The 23,176-nt window shown below is 40.3% G+C and overlaps 1 protein-coding gene across 3 annotated transcripts in view; it reads right to left on the bottom strand.

Moving 5' to 3' along the window:
• The window catches only part of LOC131975936 (zinc fingers and homeoboxes protein 2-like), a 29,996-nt gene extending 10,735 nt beyond the window's left edge, over positions 1-19,261 (bottom strand). For 2 of the 3 annotated variants that reach the window (XM_059338772.1, XM_059338769.1), the window contains exons 1-3: positions 18,884-19,261; positions 2,032-2,559; positions 654-1,361 (exon numbers count right to left, since the gene is read on the bottom strand). In XM_059338772.1, the coding sequence (XP_059194755.1) occupies positions 654-1,361; positions 2,032-2,124 (801 nt within the window). In that variant the 5' untranslated portion in view covers positions 2,125-2,559; positions 18,884-19,261. The remainder of the gene's footprint in view (positions 1-653; positions 1,362-2,031; positions 2,560-18,883) is intronic. The other variant, XM_059338770.1, reaches the window with a different exon arrangement.
• Between the last annotated feature and the right edge of the window lie 3,915 nt (positions 19,262-23,176).

The following is a 23,176-nucleotide window of genomic DNA, read 5'->3' as shown; positions in this document are numbered from 1 at the left end:
AAATAATAATTATTAATTTCCTAATAATGTCCACTGAATATCTTGAAAATAACTGTGTAACTGGTTACCAGTTATGTGGAAATTTGGTATAGGCTAAAACAATAATAAATGTAATATTGGCAACTTTATTCTTAATTAAGGCTTGTCTTGGAGATAAATGCAAAACATTTTTGCATTTGCATCTGGCCACCCACAGAATAACAGGATTCCTCAGTTACATTGGCAATTAATTGGAATTAATTAATTGAAGTGTAGCAACTGAACACTCTCTCTTGCTTTCTTATAATTAGCACTAAATGACAATGTTATAGCCAGGAAACGTCCTAGGAAATTAGTAGGAAACCACAGATCCATAAAACAAAGCATTACCAGCGACATTAAAATGTTAATTTGACAAAAAAAACGTTTCCACTTTTAAAAGCTAACTTTTAATGCATTGCTAGAATTATAGGAATACTTCTGACATTTTGGGTATGTGTTTCTTGTCCTGTGTGAGATGAGAGGAACGACACGGCTCTTGTGTTCGTAGGCTAATTATGTAGTTATCCAACACTTGGCAAGAAAAAGCAAATAAGATGTCAAAGTATTCCTTTAACTTTACAGGAATAGTGCATAAAAGTAACAGAGTATAGTTCCTCCACAGGGTGTCCTACCTGAGTATAGTTTAGAGGCCGCTGTAAGGAAGGCATGATGTGAGAAAGGCCTTCCGCTTTTAGTAGAGTCGACTCAGGGATGATGACCGTCCCGTTCACATTGACCGCTGTGATCGGTTTCTTGGCCAGATCGGGTGTCAGTTTACCTAAATCTGTCCGTTTGTTATCTGACGACATTATTTTTGGTTTACCAATCTTGACCGTGGTGGGTTTGCTAAGTGGCAGAGTGCCTAGTTCGTCCATTTTGCCAGAAATGGCTCCGGAACTGTTGTAAATGACTGCATTGTTACTGTACCCCTCTATTGTCTGTTCTAAGATTGTCTGATTGTTCATCTTGATGCGTTTGAACTTAAAGTTGCTCTCCCCGGGGTGACACCTCTCGTTGTGTTCTGTCAGGGTGTCGAACTTCTTCGTGTTGAAGTTACAGACAGCGCACAGGTACAGGGGGTTGAGGATGACGTTGGGGTGGTTTGCGTCAACGTGTTCTTTAAAAGTGTTGAGGTTCTGTGTGGAGAAGGGGCAGTATTTACACTCGTAGCCCCCCTGCTGTTTACGCTGAGGCTTGGAAAGGTCCGGGGGCTCAGTTGCTGGTTTGTCTGGAGCCGTGGGAGGGTCCGAGGCCTTGCCCATCACGTCTAATTCCACAGAGGGCTCTGGCGAGACATCCGTTTCCATAGGTCTCTCCTCAGTGTGGTTCTCTGCTGTTGTCTGGAAAAAGGCAGTTTTAAGATGGTAAAAAAAAGACACTTAAAATTGTATTTTCATGGATCCCCTGTAAACATCAAACACACATTAATATACGAGTTGTGTTTGCATCATCTAATAGATTTATAAATTGAATCCTTCTGCAATCGTTACACATCCACTGAAATACACAAAAACTTTTTTTAGAAGGCATCAGAGAAGAAAAATCATAAGGATAACTTATAAATTATAATGACAAAGTGCAGCTTAACACTCAAGTATCAGAAGTCAGAAAACTGTTTTCATCGAACTATATATATATAATAAGTACACCTTTTTAATTACACAGACATCGATTATTATAATTGTATTGGTTGTTCAATATATGCCAATATGAAATTTAAACATTTACTTCATTTTTTCCTTCTTTATTTAAATGGTCAGCAATTGCCTGCTACCAATTTGGTAGACTACCGATGTTTATTCAGGAATATACAATGTTTTACAATTTCAACTATTCTTTAATAAAGTAATCCGTCATGACAGCAACCTTCTGAGGAACTTTGCATAATGAAGCATATTAAGTATATTGGTGATGAATATTTTCCTCACAAGGAAGTATGAAACCTTATTTATTTAGCTCATCCCATTAAAGAAATGCCAGGTGCTCTTGCCAGACAAATTGAGAGCGTACCTCCATGTCGTCCTCTGCGTCATCATCCAGCTCCACCATGGTCTGCTCTGGTCGGATCATTAACGGAGTGGAGGCCTTCCGTCGACTGGACATGATGGCGGATCCTGGGTTTGTCTGGGTGGACAGCTGCCCTCACTTGGTGCCTGTGCTTGGCCAGTGAAGATATAAAGGAGGCTGAGGTGCCCAGGATGAAGGACTGCTATCACAGCGTGATGGGTGGATAAACAGTCTCAGGTTCCGAAGAAGAGCCAGGAGGCCTGGCTCGTACTGGGACCCAGATACAGGCCTGGGCTCTCTTTTATGCTAGGAGATGTAGCGAACACAGTACTTTGTCTCAGATGGAAGTGAGCAACCAAGAAGCCTGAAGAACAGTCTTCCCCTGGGGTAAGATTAGTGGCTGGAGCAAGAGGAGGGCAGTGGGAGGTGGAGGTGGAGATGGGACTGTTGTGGTGTAGTGTAGTCGGAGCTCGCTGACAGTGTCAGCTCCAGTTGTGGCCCACCTCCTGGAACTGCATGACAGGATGCTACCTGGATGGAAGAAAAAGGAAGGACTTGTTTATTTAAAAACACCTTATTTTACCTTTATTTCCATTATCACTCAATAAAAATCACAGAAATAAAGATGGAGCAAATATCATCTTCACCACATAAATCCACTTTATGTAGAGAAATTGGTTGTAAAAATGTTTTAAACCACTGAGGCATTTGGTAAATAATGTAAACCCTTAGGTAAACCTTCTCCAGTGCCTTTGAATAAGGATTGCATCAGACAGCAAACAGGCTGGTTTGAGCATGTCAAAAGAGGCAACATGCTGAGTTATTTAAGCTCAGCAGTGTCCCGTGTGGATCTGCAGCAAGCCACCATCCAGCAGAGCTAGTCAGCCGACAGGAAAAAATTGGCGCAAAAATGAAAAAGGTCAAAGGAAGCTGACAAACAAACAGCAGACCAGGGTAGATGGTCTACAAGTGGTCGACTGCCAAACCAGACCAGTGCAGCACTGGTGCTGTGAGGGAAAGAAAAAGCCAACGCCTCTAACAAGAAACTAATTGCAGTGGGATAAGAAGCAATCACTGCACACTGGAGGTCTGAAGAAGCACTACCCTGCTTAATGAGTATTTGTTTTTTCATGCTGATGGAGGGAAGAAACAGTGTGCGGAGAAATTCAGACGACATGCAACTGCATAATTTATGCAAATCTGGAGTCATAACAGGTAATATTGTTAAATGGTTTTATTTTGGTGTACATGAGACATTTTTTTTAATAAATCACAAAACCTTAAGGAGGAAGGGGCAGTGTTGAAGAAACAATGTATATGTTGATTGATTATGCAACGTAGAGCTGAAAATTAATTGGCAATATCTTTGAGAACTACATAGGTCAATTAAGAATTCTTTCCTTCCCACTCCTCAAATATGAATATTCATGAAATTGAAGCAGTAAATACTAATAGTATACAATATTAAATAGTTATTTAAATATCTTTGTGTTGGTCAAATAATACAAAGACTGTATCAACCTTGGCATCTAATTGGCATTTTTCACAATTTTTCCACAATGTTGCACTCATATTTATTGTCACAATAATTGCAGAGTTCATTGATAATTGAAGCCCTCGTTCACTGGCTTTTGTGCTCGTTTTTGTGGACAATTGTGCCAAATTTGAAATAATTCCAGTCAAGCCGCTTCTGAGATATCACATTCACGAGAATGGGGCTGAAAGATAGATGTACAACATGAAAACCAGCTGGAAGCATATAGACAAGTTGTTACACAATCATGTCAACAACATGAGCAACAATCTTAAAGACCTCATGAACTTTGGCCATGTCTTACAAACACCTGCTTTAATTACAGTTTATCAGTTGTACCTTGCTGAGACCTAAAGAGTTCAGGTGGCAGCTGTATTTTGCAGCCTCACCCCGACTGAAAATAAATACAAATTAGCTCCACAAACCAGCTTACAAAACTAGTGTCTATTTCTGTCAAGGAGAAACATTTATCACATTTTAATAAGACTGGTTTGATATCGTAGCTGCTATGCTAATATATGCAGCTGACAGGTCTGTCAGTAAGACAAGTTGTCCTGAGAAATATTGACTAATCATAAATCAGATTGTGCTGCAGAGTGTGAAGAGAGTGAGAACGCAGAGACAAAGCAGCTTCAGATACATATCATAAAAAGCCTAGAGCAGCTTTTATTTGAGTTGTGTTGAAATGACACCTCCATGAAGAAAAAGCAGTCAAGAGAAGCTGAGAGAGACAGAGAGAGAGAGAGAGAGAGAGAGAGAGAGAGAGAGAGAGGAGAGAGAGAGAGAGAGAGAGAGAGAGAGAGAGAGAGAGAGAGAGAGAGAGAGAGAGAGAGAGAGAGGAGAGAGAGAGAGAGAGAGAGAGAGAGAGAGAGAGAGAGAGAGAGAGAGAGAGAGAGAGAGAGAGAGCAGGAAAACTTTCCTAGGGTAATATTGTAATGAGAGGAGAGAGAGAGCTGCTTATCTGGCTAAAAAAGTCTATTGATATTCTGGAGGCCTCATGCAGAAGCTTCATACTCATATTCACATGAGTAAAAATCAAATGAGTCGATGCAGCAGTGGTGCTCCTCCATCAAGACATAATGAGGTTTCATAAAACCAAGTCAGCACAGAGGACGAGAGAAAGTCCTCTGCCAAATTAAAACCTCCTGTTTACAGCACTACTTAAATTTGATGCTTATGACTAAATATTGACAGAGGAAGAAGAAATAACTCAAGCAAACAGATCCTACTGAACAGTATAATCATATTCATGCCTGCACACTTACACTGCAAAAGGGTGGGGCAGTAAATATGCAAAAAGTAAGACTTTAGGGTGTTCTATCAGCTCAGCAGATTGGGACTGTACTTTGTAGTCACACCAAAGTGCCTCATACTTAATTTGGGCCTCTCCGCCAGCGACGCATTAATCACATGGCGCTGTACCCTTCAGCGCTTCAAGGCTGTCGTTCGCCAGTCGACTCATTGTCCCGAGATATCTCAACTCCTCATACAACCCACTGAGGCATCATTAGAATGCAGACTCATTGCCATGGTGTCGCTATAGCAACCATGGACGTAGAGCTGTAGTCAAGTAGCTGCTACATCCGTGTCACTGGCAGAGGCTGTATAAGCTGGGATGACCAGAACACCTGTGTTTGGCGTTTTTAAGAGACAGAAAAAAAAACCCCAGCCTCAGAAAAAACATAAATCTTGCAAGAATTTCTGACAGGCAGTGTGCCTTTAACGCATGGAAAATCCCTTTCCTGCAGGATGCTGAGTGGTGCGGTGCATTTGGGAGGTTTCCCCAGCTTCACTCACTGAAAGTCGATGTGGAAGGTCAATGAAGACTCACAAGGAGAGGAAAATACTGTTTTCCAGGAGAATCAGAGCTAGTCACGAACAGCATATAGGAACTATTTCTCTGGGAGCAGAAAGGTTACAAGCCTCCTGGTGATCTTACTAACCCGGTTTTCAGTGCTAGACAGACTGAAACTCTGAACCCCAAGCACATTATTTAACACCTCTATGGAAACAGAAACAGTCATTACAAAAAGTATGGAGGACTCAAAATGCTTTCTGTGCAGTATATTCTGTGCAGGTGAATTTCTTTGAGAATTAATATACAAAAATTGGAAAGAATGTAATCTATACACACACACATTTTTTCGAAGGGCTCAAGTTTTGCCAAGATTGGGGAAAGAATGGGGGCTCCACATGCTTTATATATTGAACCATTCATGGCTTCTCAGGTGTACTGAGAAGTGCAGAATTCAATGGTTTTTACAATAAAGGGGTTAGTGCAAATTATATACTTCATGTATTCTTTTCATGAAACATGTAGAATAACATATTTTTGATTCAACATCAGTGATTTACAGTTTCTGGCAAAAATGGTGTAATTTCAGCAATTAAAAAAAAAAGAAAACCTGCCTTTCAAACCCACCAGCGGATTGTGAAAGCACACATGGTGTAAACACTGAAGAGCACATTCCCTTTCTGCTACTATCACTCTGTCCCTCAAAGTCTAGCCAGCATCTGATAAGAAGGAGCGGGAGAAACATCTGTCAGCTGCATCTGAAGTACCACTTTATATGACCTGCTGAACTCCTGCTGCCACACAGCTGACGCAGCCCGAACACTTTCTGTATGTGTGGATGTGCGCTGTGACTGTGAGCAGGAAAGAAGAGAGAAAGCTGTAGCTGGACCGTTTTACCTCCTACTGGTGTGTTGAACCCACACAAGTACAGGCGGAGAGGATGAGCAGCTCCATTTATGCAACATCTATATTAGTAAGCCGGAAACACAACAGCTATATAGCTTAACAATGTCACTGTTGTCAACTCATAAAAGCTGCCAGTGGCTCCTCAAATGATGACATCAGACACTGGTTTGAATATTAAATAAGTGCCTATTGAGTCATTTATAGATAAAGTGTTCAAAACATGGCAGATTTTGAGCAGAGGCTGACTCAGAGAGAGGAACATTATCTTACACAATATAAACACAAGCAGCACTGCCGTTTGAGATGTTGCAGTGGAATTAAACTCATGTGAGCTGACTGTCTTAAACAAAGAGAAAAGCCTGTGCAAAGAGTGCTGAACACTGATGATACACTGGCACAAAAAGCCTCCTCCTCTCTTTACTTTACCAAGAGAGTGGCAGCAGGAGGGTGGCCGATTAATAACGGACAATATATAACTCTATTCAGCAGTAACTTTAGTAAATAACTTGTATACCAACAGACTCCAGACTCATGGACAGATGGATCCTTGAGAGATAATTACTTGCACTTTATTTCCAGTACAAATAAATAATTGCATTCAAACTCAGCTGCTTTCAAAACCCGGGTCATAACAGTCAGTCTCCCACATTTTCGTTCGTGTGTCTAACCTAGTCATCCAGTTAGCGTCTGTGTGCAGCGTGAGCTCCGTGCTGGAGCCACAAACTCCCCACTGTCTGGATGCTCATTAAACTTGTATGAATACCCAGCCTGGCAGCCCCATGCCTGCCCGTCTGTCTGTACTTGCCAGTAGTCTGGCTGTCTGTCTATTTGTCTGTCTGATTGGTGCATTATATTAGTGGAGCCATCTTTCTGAAGGAGTTACCTTTAACGCTGCCAGGCGGCAGATACATTTATCAGCCCTGGCAGTAATCAGTTTAGGCTACACACACTGGCTTACATATTGGAGGGAACACAGGGGAAATCAATACAAATCCTCCGTACCACTGAGCCTGTCTAATGTATGAAGACAGACAGATGATCTAATACAACAGAAATATGTGTGGTGCTATAGGAAGGATATCTATCCAAACAGCATCGAGAAGGGAATGACACTGAACAGATGAGTCACAGCTGCACACTCCACTCAGCTCCTATTTCTGTACATCATTGATGTAATCTCAAAGTGTAGTAGGGGGGAAAAAGATGACTCAGACTGTACTCTGGAATTTTGGAAAGGCAGTGCGCCCTTCTGTTGCAGATCTCCTCAAACACATCTGAACTGAATTACCCCCATGCCAACTGTCTCTGGCTAAATGTGTCATGATTGATATTTATAGCAATGTACTGTAATTACTGCAGAACAACTTTTCCTATGGATCTCTATGGTAACTGCAGTACCTGTGGTGCAGATGGTAAGGTAAAAAGTAGCAACTCTATTTTGAGTGATAACTTTAGAAGTAGGACTAGGCGATAAACAATAATGGTAATTATCTCAGTATAATTTTCCTTGACATATGTATGATAAATGACAGGTGCTCATGCACTTTGGGTCTATGCTCTATAATGTCTTCGCCAGACAAGCTGCTAAAGTCAAACCTATATTGGTTTTCTAAGCGATAACAGTGACCCAGATAGGCCTGCTCATCCCAACCAGCAACACCAGGAAGAGGAACCACCTGCTGACAGAACTCAGCATGGAATCCCAGCTATCTGTGGTTCTTCCTGCTGGAATCACCTATTAAAAAGGTTCCTTGCCAGTAGCACCAGAGAGAAAACCATACTAGAGACACTGAAACTGTTATGCATTAACTGTTATGATTTGTGAACCAGCAGACCATAAACTCAAAATAAGAGATGACCAAAATATCATTGTCCTTGTTTTGAATGTATCCAGGTACAGAGTAACATCACAGTTATTGACGGCAGGCGAGGGAAACAGGCAGGACTTGTGTGTCTGTGCAGGCCGAGATCATAATATGTATTTGTTAATTATATGTTGTATTATTAATCTGAATCTGTAAAGTAACAAAAAGGTATCAAATACGTGTAATGGAGTAAATTCACAATAGTTCTCTCTAAATATTAGTAGAGAAAAAGTCTGAAGTAGTTGTAAATGAAACTACAAAAAAAAAAAAAAAAAAAGAGTACAAGTTCCTTAAAATTGGACTTAAGTAGCCTACAATATTTGAGGAAATGAACTTGTAAAGTACAGTCCATTACAAGTATTTCTTGTTGAAGTGTGTGTCATATTTTGACAATCAAGAATAGTTCAAACCAAACTTTCTTGCCTTTAAGCGTAAATAATGATTTAACATTTATTGTGATAATTATTGATATCGACTGGTATGACGTTTTTTATTGGGATAACATTAATCACCCAGCTCTTTTTGGAAGGCAAGCATCACTGAGGTTAAAGCCTTGCCCATGCTTTATGGAGAAAATTAAGGCAACAAGTGCACACTGCTGATATAATATACAGTAAATTATATAACACAGCCAGCCACTTGAGTCTCTTACAAGGCCATGCTGCCTGAAAAGTAGGGTCACAGCAACCAGAGTTTTCAGGCAGGCAGTGATCACAAACACAAAGGCACATGGATGGCAACCTCTTCAGCTCCTCCACTTGAAGCCATGCATGAAGTACAAACCAGCCAGTAACACTAGGACTCTAAAATAACAAGCACAACAAGACAAGAGAGCAGCATGGAAACCACAAGCTGCAGAAACACTGACATGCTTTTTCTGTTGCATTAACTAAAAACTTTGAAGCGCCATCACACACTTTACATTACAAGTAACGGAAGCATATTGCACAGAGGGAGTGCACACACTGCTTTTTTGGCAGTGCTGTATGGGGTGTGTTTTCCCTCCTGACAACTCAGCCACTGCAGTGAGGAGGACAATGTTTGTGTCTGATTTGTGTGGGTGAGGAGAAGCGCCACCGCCATTAATACAACGTGTCCCAGCAGGGGTGGAAGAGGCAGAATTTCGGACCGCTGCAGAATTGATTTAAATCTCATCACGCGGCTCCTCTGGAGCAAAGCAGTGCTGCACTGTGTCTGAGAGCCTGGTAGGTTCTGCATAGCAACAGAGCACTGCTACTTTGGCTGGGCTGGGCTGAAGACTAACCGTAGATAAATGATGAAAATGGTTGTTTCGTCACTAGAGCCAAATCTATACTGGTTTTCTGAGGCTGGTGTGGATATTAAGTGGTATGTTATGAGTATATTGGAGGGTTTTCATCATTTTGGTCTGATGTCCTCAGAGGACAAAAATATCTGTTTTAAAAACTGCCAATAAAGTATTTTTATTTTCCACCTGACTGACTTAAATCTTTTAACCAACTTCAGTCCTTATCATACCACCACCAAATACTAATTTTCATTTCCAAATTGTAATCCTTTAAGTGCCAGTTTGTTTACCTTAGAAGACAAAAATGTCCCCTTCCTAAAACTATTATAAAATACTATATATTAATGTTATGCTCTCCTTTCTCTCACATTTTTTAACTACTGATTACTGAATAAAGTAATCACTCAATCAATCAATCAATCAATCAATCAATCAATCTACTGATCAAAGTTACCAAATACTTATTCATTTTCAGAATTTATAACCTTGAAAGTTTATTTGTTCATATTGCAACTGTTTTTGTAAAAAAAAAATACACTGAATTATTTTTCTGTCAACTAAATGCTAGGGGGGACATTGAGTTTTTCACAGCCTGGAATATGTCACTGATTAGAAACAACAGTGATTTTGATGCATTACATGAAACACTGCAGTGCTCAATAATAAAGCAGCAATACCCTTATGGAAAAATGGCATGTATTTGCCCAATAGGTGTAATAATAATAATAATAATAATAATAATAAGTGTAAATAATTTCCCAAAACACCAACCAACGCCTTATCAATGTTTCTAAATTACTTCAAACATATTTTTGCACTGCAATGTCTTGTTCCTTATTTGCTGATATATACACCAATACTGATATATGTATCAGAGTGACAAAGCAGTTTTTACTCTCAATTTGATCTGGTCACATCAGCAAGATTTCCTGTAAATTGTGTATATTGCACATTTTCTCTTTTTAAGATCAGCACTTTTTCCTCTACAGTATTTTACTCAATTTACTCAACTGTGCAGGGACTACTTTTGCAAGATCTCTCTCTCTCACACACACACGCACACACACACAGACACACACAGACACACACACACTGGTAACAAGTTGCCAAACTCTCTCCGTGAAGTAACAGAGAGCCAGACTGGTCATCGCTGCTGTGACCTTATTCAATCCACCAACACTGTAAGAGACCCACTGGCCTATATTCAGTATGATGGAAACACTATCAAGCAGACTGCACTTCACTGGACCAAGAATCCAGTCTTCTGTTTATTCTAGTTCACGTAACATCGGACACAGACACTAGTCTCACAAGGCCAGACCTGTCTCCTCACTGAACACACACAGCCACCGTTACACACACAAAGGGCAAGCTATAAAAATATCCAAGTGTCACCCACTCTGCTGCTGATAGTTGTGTTACTATGGAAACACTGTAACCAACAGAAAGGGTGTGTGTGTGTGTGTGTGTGTGTGTGTGTGTGTGTGTGTGTGTGTGTGTGTGTGTGCGCGCTTGTATCCAGGAGCAGAGACCCAGCAGAGGTCAATCAGTGTCACGACAGCAGCAGTATTTCAAAATCTACCTTCACCTCACTTTTTCTTCATCGCTAATTCTGTACACGTTAAAACATCTTTTACATACTTACTATGTCAGAATGACATTTTAACAAGCCTTATGTAAGCCAGTGTGCATGAGAAACCTTCAGGACTGCATCCTCATAGGAATTTATTTCCACATAACAGTCACTGATTTTCCAGCAGTAGATTAAAAATAAGCTGTTGCGCATAGTTTATAGCAAACATGGAGTCAAACTACGGTAGGCTTACATTGTGCTTATGTGCATCCATTGCACAATCCTGTCTCAATTCAGTTAGTTGCTGTAACCCCATATAAACTCACACACAGTGACCCCAATGACGAAGGCCAACACGTCAGCAAGCATTCACTTGATCCCGGGGCTGCGAGCTGGAATGAAGAGCAGATGGGGTGCGGGGCAGAGTTCCATCACAGCAAACAGAATAATAAAAGGGTTAACCATGCCTCTTGAACATTTTTATTTAGCTTCCACAATAATGGCCCCCCTTGACTTGGATTTGCCGTCCTATTTGTGTTCCCCTTGTCCAGCTCTATGCTCCTCTCTTTCACTATCCCTAATGGCCCTATGCACAGACAGACAGCCACACTGATATCAGTGCACTGCTCTCACACATAAACCTTGTTCATAAACCTTTGTTTGAGTCTTTAGTTACAGTAAATGCACTGTGGAACACAAGCAGAGTAGGGCAAGGGTCATCTTCCACCCAACCAGCAGCCTCTAAATTAGGTCAACAATGACAAGAGACATGGGAGGGACTCTGCACAACTTCAGTCCAATGGATACCAAATTGTAATCACAGTAAATGCAATGTGATATGTTTATGTTAAATATTCATATTTTTTTTATACAGCATGTCATTTGCATGTGTGTGCATGCTTGAGAGAAAGAAGGATTTATGTCTTAAGTGAAAATGAGAATGCTTGGAGATTTTGGAGCGCTTTATTCTGTGTTTGTTAGCGTCTCAGTGAGCATTTAGTGCTCCTGTGTGACCACATTTCCAACCTGTCAATCTCTGCCTTCCCTGCAGTGGGTGTGGCTTGTGAGTTGTCTCCAGCCTCTCCTCATTGGTCTCTTGCTGGCAGGAGGGGTGTGTCTGTGCTGTGCCAGCGGCTGACGTGGTGCAGTGCAGAAGGCCCTTTAGTAAGCTCTCTTTACCCCCACCCTTTCTTTTTTTCCCCCCAAACTTGAAATTTGGAGGACACAGTGAGACGGGAGAAGGGGATCTCAGGCGTGAGCGACCTACATGAAATACAGACGCTGATTGTGTGCATGGATGTATGGCTAACTTTTTCGACAGTTGCAAAAGTGGTTGTTTTGTTCAGAATTTCACCATAGGATCTATTATTTTCAACCACAGCAGCACTTTCTAGTTCTAAATGACTGCAGTGGCAGCGAGATATGAGCCCTGTGCGGGTGGATGAAGTGCACGGGGTAGTTTAATACATGCTTACACATGCAGAAGCACACCGCTGTACAAACTGGTATTCACCTATAGACATAAATTAGAGTCAATGCGGCAATGAAGCGCTGGAGTCTTTAACAAACTCTACAAGTTATGAGATGACCGACTGCAGACGCAGACGCACGCACGCACGCACACACACACACAGTCTCTCTTGCCGTTGCAGGTTTTCTTTCCAACACCTGTAGTTCGGTTAGATTTCTGACATGTTAAGTACCATAAAGTACATTCAATTTTTTATATGCTACTGCAATTTTCTGTGAAGACTTCCAACAGCACAAATTGGCACATAATAGGAAATTGGCTCTTTAGTCTTTATAAAGCACCTATTAAGGCTATAACTAAGAGTTTTCCCCCCAAAAACCTTGGAATTAGAGAACAAAATCAGCATACGTAGACAAACCAAGTTATTAAGTTAATTAGTTATGAGCAAAACCTCACTTCACAATGGGGAACATATTCTGGGCTAGAAAGACTTAAAAGTAAAAGTTATTTGGGTACTATTACACTTTGTAGTTTTGTGTTTTGCTAGATAATACAGTGTTATTAAGGGAGAATGACTCTTGTGGCTCTACCACCTTATGAACACGTACCTTGGCAAAAGCTTTATACTGAAGCCACTCTATGTACAAGTTAACCCCTTGTTCCTGGGAGTCGGTTTGGTGTATGTCATCTGTTGTTTGACTCTACATCGTACATAAAAAAGGAACACAAGAAAGTTGGGTTGCTTTAGTGGACACATAAAACCATTATATGTAAGAGCATTGTGGCCTTTCATGTACTTCAACTGGAAACACTGCTGCTTTGGTTTCCACTAAGGCTGCAGTTGAGATCTCCAGGAATCAAACTAGCCCTGAGTTTGCAAATTGCAGCCTTTTGCACCAACAACTGTCATAACACCAATGTGGAAAATCGCTTTGACAGGTTAAGGTGAATGTGGGCCTTTAGTCTCCATTGTCTTCTTACTTCTGCCTTTCTCTCTCGTCACTCTCATGCAGTGTCACTCAATTGTCTCTTCCTCTGTATCACTCCGTCTCTCTCAGACATCACACGTACTCTCTCATACAGTGTTGATTTCATGCTCCCTCTCCTTCTGTCCCCATGTAACCCTTCAGCTCTGCCTCTCTAATTGTGCTATTCCTCCATCACGCTCTCCCTCTCAGCCCCACCTACAGGTGATGAGCTCATCTCTGTGGTTGCCTTAGTCACCTAACAACACGTCTGTGGAGCCAGTGGAGGAACAGAGAAGAGAGGACCTGAACGGAAAACACTGGAACAAAGCACAGCGAAGATGTTGGTGATGTCACCACAGAGGCCAGCTGAGTATGGCAGGCCGTGATGACAACAACCTCCGTCCTCCAACCCGTGATGACTCACTCTAGTGTTTCACCAAGAGAACGGACCGCCATTATATAGCTCTAGAATGGATGTGGAAGTGTGATGTGCAGTCAGGAAATGCTTGGTGTTCCTGATGAACGTGAAAAAACAAAAACCCACCATAGGTCAGCTGGCATGGCTCTAAAAATATCAGCCGCACATCATGGAATAAAGAGGTCTGAGATCAAGACAAACACAAGAATACAGAACAAATAAATGTTGTCTCACATGGAGCATTCAACACTTCTATCAGCAAATAAATTAGTAGGGAGCGGGGCTTGACAGGAACAGTTGCCAGGCAAATTCTGGACTTAAATAAAAAATATCCACACCAAAATAAATAAAACATTTGTTTAATTAGTTATTAATTATTGCTGTAACAGTCAGAAATGGAACTAGACAATACCACACATGCATTGGTGCGTTTACTTGCACACGTACAGGCATCTGTTTGAGAAAATGGTGAAGCATGTTAAGTTGTTTGACTGTGAGATGAAAAATTTAACTAACCTTCAACATCACAAATGGGCAAACAGATTAAACTGATAAAGCATTCATTATTAAGCTGGTGTACATCGATTCTTGGTGTCCAATTCTTTTTATTTTGGCAACCAAAAACTGATCCCTGGCTGCCATTTTCAAGAGTTAAAAAGGGAAAAAAGGGAACATGGGTATTATGGTTATGGTTTATGTATTATACTCAACCACAAATCCATTATCAACAGCCAAGGTTTGCCTGCCATCGCAGCTATGACACCTTTAAAACATAAAATGCCCCATAAATACAGCCTCTCCCCATAAAAGTCAAGGGTAAGATCAATGCTGATACCATGCTTCAGGTTCTTCAGATGTTATATGCTGCATGAACATTTATTTGGTGAGTTTGCAAAACTATGAAATTAAGTGTTTGCCGTTATCTGGTAACCCTGCATAACAAGCCTGTACACCTGTACTTGTTTTTGCTGTTTACACAGAAAAGAGAGGGGTGTCTGTTGGGCAATAAACAATAGTTAGCATTGCGTTAGCATGTCATTATCTAACTACATAGCTCTTTGTCAGTGCTGAACTGCTAACAATAGCAGATTGAAAGCAATAATTAAGTTATAAATCATATTAATAATTCTTTAACTTTAATCAGGATCTTGGAACAGCGGCTGAGCGGCAGCTTGTCCTGTCAGTCTGGGAAACCGTAACATTAGCTAATGTAACGTTAGCTCAGCAGCTAAAGGGGAGATTGGTAGCTGTCAACAGGATCAATATAGATTAGATCGGATATCTTCAGCTTTGATTTTCAGACGTGACTCAGCAGCAGTTTGTCATTATTACCATAAATGGAAAACACTGCATTCATATAATGCAATGATGACATGTTTTCATGAATCATTTAAATATTCAAAAATTATTTTAATACATTGGTTTTGTTTTCTAGACACAGGTTATTTGTAAGTGGCACAGTTAAGTTCCTGGTTTAAACACTGGACAGCTATAACACCACGTATAGTTTCTCCAACTGCATTAAAATAGGACTATTTGCACCTTGCCCACTGTAATTTACCAAAAACAAACTTTCTTGTTGTTTTACTGTCAATCTTCTTCTTTAGGTTAGTTCCAGTTAGCAGGCGGAAACTGCGCTGGGACACTTTCAATAGCTCTTACTAGCATGATTGACACATGCAACATCTGTTGGTAAAATGACTGTCAACAATCAGATCCTACACGTCATTTATACAAATGATATTTGACTGTACTGCACTTTCTTAGCTGTCAGCCCATACCAATGGTTTCCATTTAAATGAATCTGACAGACTGAGTCTTGTTCATTTTCCACCATCTGACTACAGTAAACGAATAAATGCCTCCAGGAACAAATAGAGCGCATCACCTCACAGCTGGATGTTTTGGCTGTGACATTCTAAGAGGTCACAGTACATTGAGAAACACCGCATGGTTGAGCAAGACTGGAATAATAGGCGATTCAATGAGAGTAGATTTAGTTTTTATGCCACTTCTTCAGAAATAATAGCTGCCAAACTCCTAACTGTAAACAAACCAAATGATTTTAGGCTGCTCAGAAAATCTCTTGCTAAAATGCACTCTCTCTTTTCAGCTGTCAGAGTGTTGTGATGATGAGAGAATCACTGATGTTATGGACAACAAGGTAGGGTGGGGACATCTGTGCATTTCTCTAATCCCTTGAGCAATACTGAGAATAACAATTTCCCAAAAAATATTTAAACAGACTTAATCTTGCATCTGTCAAACTGTAAAAACAATTCAGTAATGTCCTATATACCCATCAGTGGACAACAAGAGGAATTTTAAATTGTCATGCTTTATATTCACCACTTCTTTCTAGTTCACACATTTGGTCAACTTGTTTGGGCAAGCAAATAAACAATTTATTCACTTTTATTATGGTTGGTTAATTGCATTTATTAATTTCTAATACCCCTATTTATTTTGGCTATATTTCCTACCTTGTTCTGCAAAAAAAAAGCTTGGCTACCAAATACGCTGAGCCAGTGTGTGTGACTGGAAATGTGACAGTTTACTTTTATCAACAGAAACCCTTTGATTGTTCAGCCACCAATAAAAATGAGCTGGTTGTCATTATAGATTATAAAACATTATCTCCGATATGGCAGATCACACATGAAAATCATGTGAAGAATGAACATGAGACGCATTTCTACTCGCATGGAAAGAGCAAGAGTGCGTGGCTTAGTGAGCGAAGCCAAGTTTATACCCAGAGGAATTGCTAGTAACGGGTATGACAGGGGGGTTAACTGTGCTGTGATCAAAAACACTTACATCTTTTAACGGATTGGGCTCCGTTGGGCTGTTGATCAAGGAATGTTTAGAAATACAACATAGTAGGTCATCCCAGTATGACGGGAATGTCGTCTAATGAACAATTTATATCATCAGACACACAGTAAGAAAGTGAATACAGGCCGGGTGACAGGTTTACTGAGAAAAGCAGCATCCATAACTGACACTAAATGCTTTTCAGTTAATTAGCCCACCTGTAGGGACTGAGTGTGTAGACCTGTCAGAGGTCTGTGACTGTACACTGGTGAACAGGTGCATTGATTTAGAGCATTGTAAATCTGTGTGAGGGACTGTTTATCACAATCAGCAATATGTTAGATATGAAATGCTACTTTAATCTCAACCTACGTGCTGTCAGAGTCAATATCTTATTGTAACTGGCACTGGGAGCCGGAGTGTCTCCTTTCTTTGAATTGCTACAGTTAGGCATTACTTTTTCCTTGCTTATCATTATTTGTTTTTATCACCATGAACGCCAATACTTATGTGTATGTTGTTTAGGACAGACTCAAATCAAGCATTTTTTTAAGTCCAACGGCAATACAGAATAGAAAACAATTACAGGCCAATGAATGCTAGTGAATGCTAGTTTGTAGGGATGCAACCATCAAACCCTTCCTCTCCCAATACTTCGATTTAAGTACTAATCTAATACAAGGGTTTCCTTTTTTCAAGATTTTAAATTGATGTATTATCACTGCACAGAACTCCTTGGAATAATTTTCCTGTGGGGTAACATGAGGCCAGTGAACGCTATGGTGCCAAAAACTGGATTGGCAGCCCTTTAGGTCTGAATGGAACTAATAGAGGAAATTCAATACATTTTATAACAACGTTGACAAATAAACTGATTAAATGTGAATGGGTCAAGTCATGGCTGATAACCATGAAGCTTAATATGGACAGTATTCCAACCCAGGGTATTGATAGTGTTTAGTACCACTGCAGGTGTATGTGTTGCCCAAACAGCAACAGCAAACAAATTATATAAGGCTTAAATAGAATGTATTCAGGTCTGATAGAGACATGAAAGTCATAACTTATCAGAAATTTTGACTTTACAATGACTCTAAACTTTATGGCATGGTGCCCAATAATAAAAAACATGACATACTACTAGAGGACAGGAGATTATATACATTGGCCTACATACAAGGGCAAGCACAATGTCCCCGTTTGAACTCCTGGCACTGGATTACTTGACTGTTTATGTGTTTATAATTATGACATGTGCTTTGTTTGATCCTCATCCTGTATCCGTTTATGCTCATACCTCCTCTAGTGTTGTCGTATGTAATGCAGGACAATATTAAAGATATAAGAAGATGAAATAAACCAAACAAGCACTTTACTGGGTTCACTGAGGACAAATTTCCCTGTGGTTGAAGCAGAGTGTTGACTCCAAGAGTGCGGCACACACTGCCCGGGGCACTGGGTTCATTACCAAAGTTGATATTATGAATAAAGAGAACCCCGCCTGACTTTTTACAGCAGTTGCAGGCCTACTGCACTGGCAGGATATAAGTCAGCTCCTGTGCTACAGCACTGTGCGTCTGTCTGCATGCAGTAAGAACCGTAGTCTCGGAGGGGAGGAGGCATCACCAGGGGTAACGTTACGCCTACATCGCAGAGTCGCACAAATCAAAGTCTATAAACAACGTCGGACTCCAAAAGTTGCACTCAAACCTCAGTACCGCTGAATGTGAGCGGGTACACCGGCGGCAGTGCGGAGTTTAACGGCCGTTTCCACCGGCCAACCCGAGATGTGACAGTGGGGCGCAGAAAAACACTCTCCCCAAATGTTCCCCCTCTCGCCATCGACGTAACAACATGTCGGCAAAGGACGGCCATGTTTTGCTGGTTATGTCGACACGGGGAGGAGGAAAAGTAGACACGATGTTTCTCCTCTCTGCCTTCTCCCACCACGGTCACAACGTATCAAAGTGAAACTTACACACGGGGGAGAAAACGTCCAATTAACAACTTGGTGGACACATTGTCTCAGCACGCAGGTGTAAATGGCTGGGGCAGGCAAAGTTCATGCGGCTAGACAAGTTAAAATATTTATACAGAGGCGTGTGGGTGTTTTGGAGCCGCGCAGAGACAGCAAGCACACAGAGGGGCACGAAAAACAACTGTATGCAGTTTTAACTTGAGGGACTTTTGAGAAGGAGGGAGCCGTGGCGAGAAAAACAGAGGAAGAGTTTATCCATTTCTTACCTGCCCACCGTTTTGGCGCGATGCTCAGGTAGTGCGGTACAATCCCAAAGCGACTGCTGAAGCAAGAAATAAGCCAAATCTGTTTTAAACACTCTTACGGCGGTCCAATAACCGAGCAGACAACAGGCGACAGGAAAGAAAAAATTGGCGATCACAAGGAGGATCTACGCCAAAAGCCACATGATCGCCGACGTCACAGTACGTATTTGCATGCCGTACCGGAGCGCCGGTGTCCGTCCATAGCGGGTCCATAGTGTTATTGCCGTGAAAAGTTCAGAAACAGGCTGAGGAAAGTGGAGCAACTGCCTGTCCAGACGGCAGGAGGGGTGCTGGTGGCTCCATAAGGCATGCTTACTGGTTTAAAAATGAATGAACTGCGCCTTGTTGCCGTCAACTTGTTCCTGTGCTGATGCCTGCCTGCTTTTCGCTTGAAGCTTCTTGCATATTAAAGTATCAGAGGGGGCGTTTGTTACCCCAAAAGTCCCACCCTCCCTATTTCACCCCGCCCACCCCTCTTTCTCTCCCTCTTCACTCTGTATGCATGTGCATGTGATGTGAGGTGAGGACTTGCTGCAGTGCTTTCTCAAACTGGAGGCTGGTCTGCAGTGGGGAACCTGCACGTATTCCCGCCTTTCATCACACAGGCAAACACACATCTGGATCCACAAAGGTTAGTCTGAGGTCAGCTGATACTCACAGTTTGTATTGGTGAGACAACTGCCCTGAAGTGACACAGGAGGCTCAGTGAGTTCACACACAACAGTGACCTCCACTGGATCCTCTGTAGAATTGATTCTGACCTTGGCCCAAGCATGCATCACAATCCTCATGTAGCCTATGGTGGCGTCATGTACAGTCACTGTGCTGCAGGGATTCCTCTGTTTTTCTAACCCATGAATGAAAAATGTTAGAGGATCACAGATAAAGTTTTATTCTAATAAACTGAGAAAATGTGTTTTCACAGAGAGGTCAGAGTGCTGGTTGGAACTGGAAGGTATTTATTCTTTAGCTCAGGGAAATGTCAACGGGTCTCCATCCTGGCCTGAACTTAGTTTTCTGTCTTTCTCTAGCCCTCAGGGAATAAGCAAATACATCAGTATTACTTTGCAAATACAGGCATCCGTTTATAATAAATAAATAAAGCCTTAACTCAGTTTCTGAGGCAGTGATATGCTTTCTGGAGATGCAAGGCCAAGCATGACTGTTTCATCTCAAAGAGGTTCTTCAGTAATTTAATACTGCACATCCATAAAGTTGAGGAAATCGTAAGAGACAGATTAAAGATGTGTTGGTTGTAATCAAGGCTGCAGAAGCCTGAAGATATGATGGTTATGTAGTTTCCATTGAAACTATTATACAATGCCTGTTTCTGTGTGTGTCATTGGCAATAATGTGTGCATTAGTTTGTCTTCATGTAAACATATAGTGTACTACATGGTGTGGTACATGTTACTTAAACAGACTGGCTATTGGGTGAATCAAGGCAAAAATGAAAAAGAGTTTCCCAGTGTGGGAGATATCGGCTGGGGAGATGTCTGCTTTCTCTCAAATATAATATATATATATATATATATATATATATATATATATATATATATATATATATATATATGTGTGTGTGTGTGTGTGTGTGTGTATATATATATATATATGTATATATACATATACACACATATATATATACATATATATGTATGTATATATATATTTTTAAGGCAGCCATCTTTATGGCAGATAGTCCCAACACTGGGTATATATCATATTGAGAACATGATACAGATCATTTATTCTGATAATTTAATTAATAAATAGCCTATGAGCGCATGATAAAGATTATTATTTTTACTCCATACTCAATGTTAACAGCTTCTCTGTAGTTTGCTCCAGCTTTGTGGATATTTTATATATAATTTTGATAAAAATGTACTATCAGATTGCCCAGCTCATTAGGTTAGGGGATTTTTTAAAATCTTTTGTTGAACTGTCCCTTTAAGATAGTAGAGATAATTGAGACATAACACATTCAAAATGTAATGCAGATTAAATGTATGTATAAATGTATGTAGTGTACTGGCTAATCTCTGTTATTTACCTGTTATTTGTAGAATTAACCATCCCTGGTTTCTCAGATGGTTCATTTCAAATGGTGACATTAGCCTGATTTTTAATATGAGGATGATAGGATGATAATTGAGTTGTAGAGCAACTGCACAACTTTATATAATTTAAGTCATTATTTATCTAGTAGCTAGCTTGTTAATTTTTTGACTGGCTAACTTTATTAGTTATCTCTGATGTCATAAGTCCAAATGAGTATATGTGTGGTATATATTCTGCTGAAGTATATTAATACTGTTACTTCAGCTCTCAGACAAGAAAATTGAGACGAATTCCCCTGGCTAGATGAAAACAAACATAAAAGGAAAGCTGATAAATTATCTGTCTCCAACAATACCATGAAGGGAAAAAGCTGAAGCATCAGAACAAAGTTAAGATCAAGAGCAGTGTATTTCTCCACCCTTTTTTAAATGGAGTATTTTACCTTCAGAGTTTTACCATGATGTTGATTCAGGTTTTCCATCTCTTTTGTGCCTGACATTGAAATCCAAATCAAGGTTAGGATTAGGGATATAATATGTAGGCCTTTTTTATGACCAACCAATGAAAGAGTCGAGCCTTTCATGAAACGGTCCGTGTGTCTTCTTTGATCCCACACACAAAATTTCTTCACAAGTTAACTGGATTGAGTTAAAGTGATAAATTGTCTCTTAGATGTCAGGTCACCAATGTTCATCTGCTAGTTTAATCTTCGCTGCGGAGGTTTTATTCAGTCTTGATTCCTTATCTCCAATAGATGCTTTTATCCATGTTGGCATCTGCTTTGATGATTGTGCTCTGCGTTTTATTACTGGCTGTGGAAATCGCACACATCATTGTATTCTGTTTGCCACTGCTGAAATGCCGTCTTTGTATGTCCGCAGGCTCTCTCATTGGTTAGTTTTTTATCTATTCTTGGGCTGCTCACTTCCTATCTGTGTATATACATGTTCAAAATCAAAATCAATATGGTCTTCGCTCTCAAAATACATGTTGGTCCGAAGAGTGACAACTGAAGTAGGTAAAAAAGCTGTTAGTTAACTATGCGTTCTATTGAATATAGAACAGTATTCCTTTTTTTTTTTTTTTTTTTTTACACATTTGTGAAATTTGCACACTTTTTTTTTACCTCCCTCAGAGAAATACTCATTGGGAGGACAAAATCAGAAGGTGAAAGAGATGGTTTTTTTTTTTCTTCGCCATTCTTGATATGCAGGGCTACTCTGTGAACCACTTTATCAGAACTCAGGCCAGACAAAACAAAGAAGCTCCCTACTTTGTCAGTGATGGTAAAAACAGTTGAGAGTAGCTAGGACATAACAACCACCTTGCCATCACCACAGGTCAGAGCAAGCAGGCAGGTCTTTTTTTTTATTTTTTATTTTTTTTTACATTTTATGTGCCAAAATATATCAGCTTCAGTCAAAGGACACCCAATGATTGAAGTTATGCTGTGAATTTTTTTTCTAGTCTTTGTAATGAATCAATAGAGGACTCCAAAGCATTACTTAAGGTGGTTTTGGTAGTAAAAAAAAAATCCCTTTGTTAGGAGACATGGCATCAAGGACACCTCTGAGGTTTGGAATGAACATGAAACTCTCAGTGCAAAATATGAACAACTGTGTTAGAAAATACCTGGTTCTTTGATTTAGAAAAAAGTCAATAATACAAGCATCTCTAAATAAAAAAAATTAAATTAGCATTGACACTTTAGTTTGAAACATCACTATGACAGAGCTTAAAACATGTGTACGGGGAGCCAAAGTTTAGGATTATATTTGAGAATCAATTCAGCAGCATAAATCTGTTCACTTTCAGATTTTGGGTTCATTTGGATGACAATTACACAGTATTTATTCGCAAGTGCCTCAAAGGAGAATTTTGTTTTGATTCACTTTCTTCCTCTCCATAGCAACAGTGGCTCATGTGTACTATATTAATTAAAACCCTTTTCCCAACCATAATCTTCTGATTGGGTGATGCCCATTCTGGTGCTAATTTTCAGTTCCTTTGTTGCCATTTCTCACCACACCAACTGTGGTCTTCTCCCCTGCAGTAATGCAGTAGATAATGTCATATAGGGCTTTACTTTCCTTTGGAAAAATTATATCCAACCTTAGTTGATAAAAGTTGATTACCAAAAAATACAGAAGATAAAATGAAGAGGGAACTTTACAAAGGTGATCAAAGACTCCA

The sequence above is a fragment of the Centropristis striata genome, chromosome 8, assembly GCF_030273125.1.
Source record: "Centropristis striata isolate RG_2023a ecotype Rhode Island chromosome 8, C.striata_1.0, whole genome shotgun sequence".
Lineage (NCBI taxonomy): Eukaryota > Metazoa > Chordata > Actinopteri > Perciformes > Serranidae > Centropristis > Centropristis striata.
The sequence above is the reverse complement of the archived record's forward strand: the minus strand, read 5'-3'. Positions and strand labels throughout refer to the sequence as shown.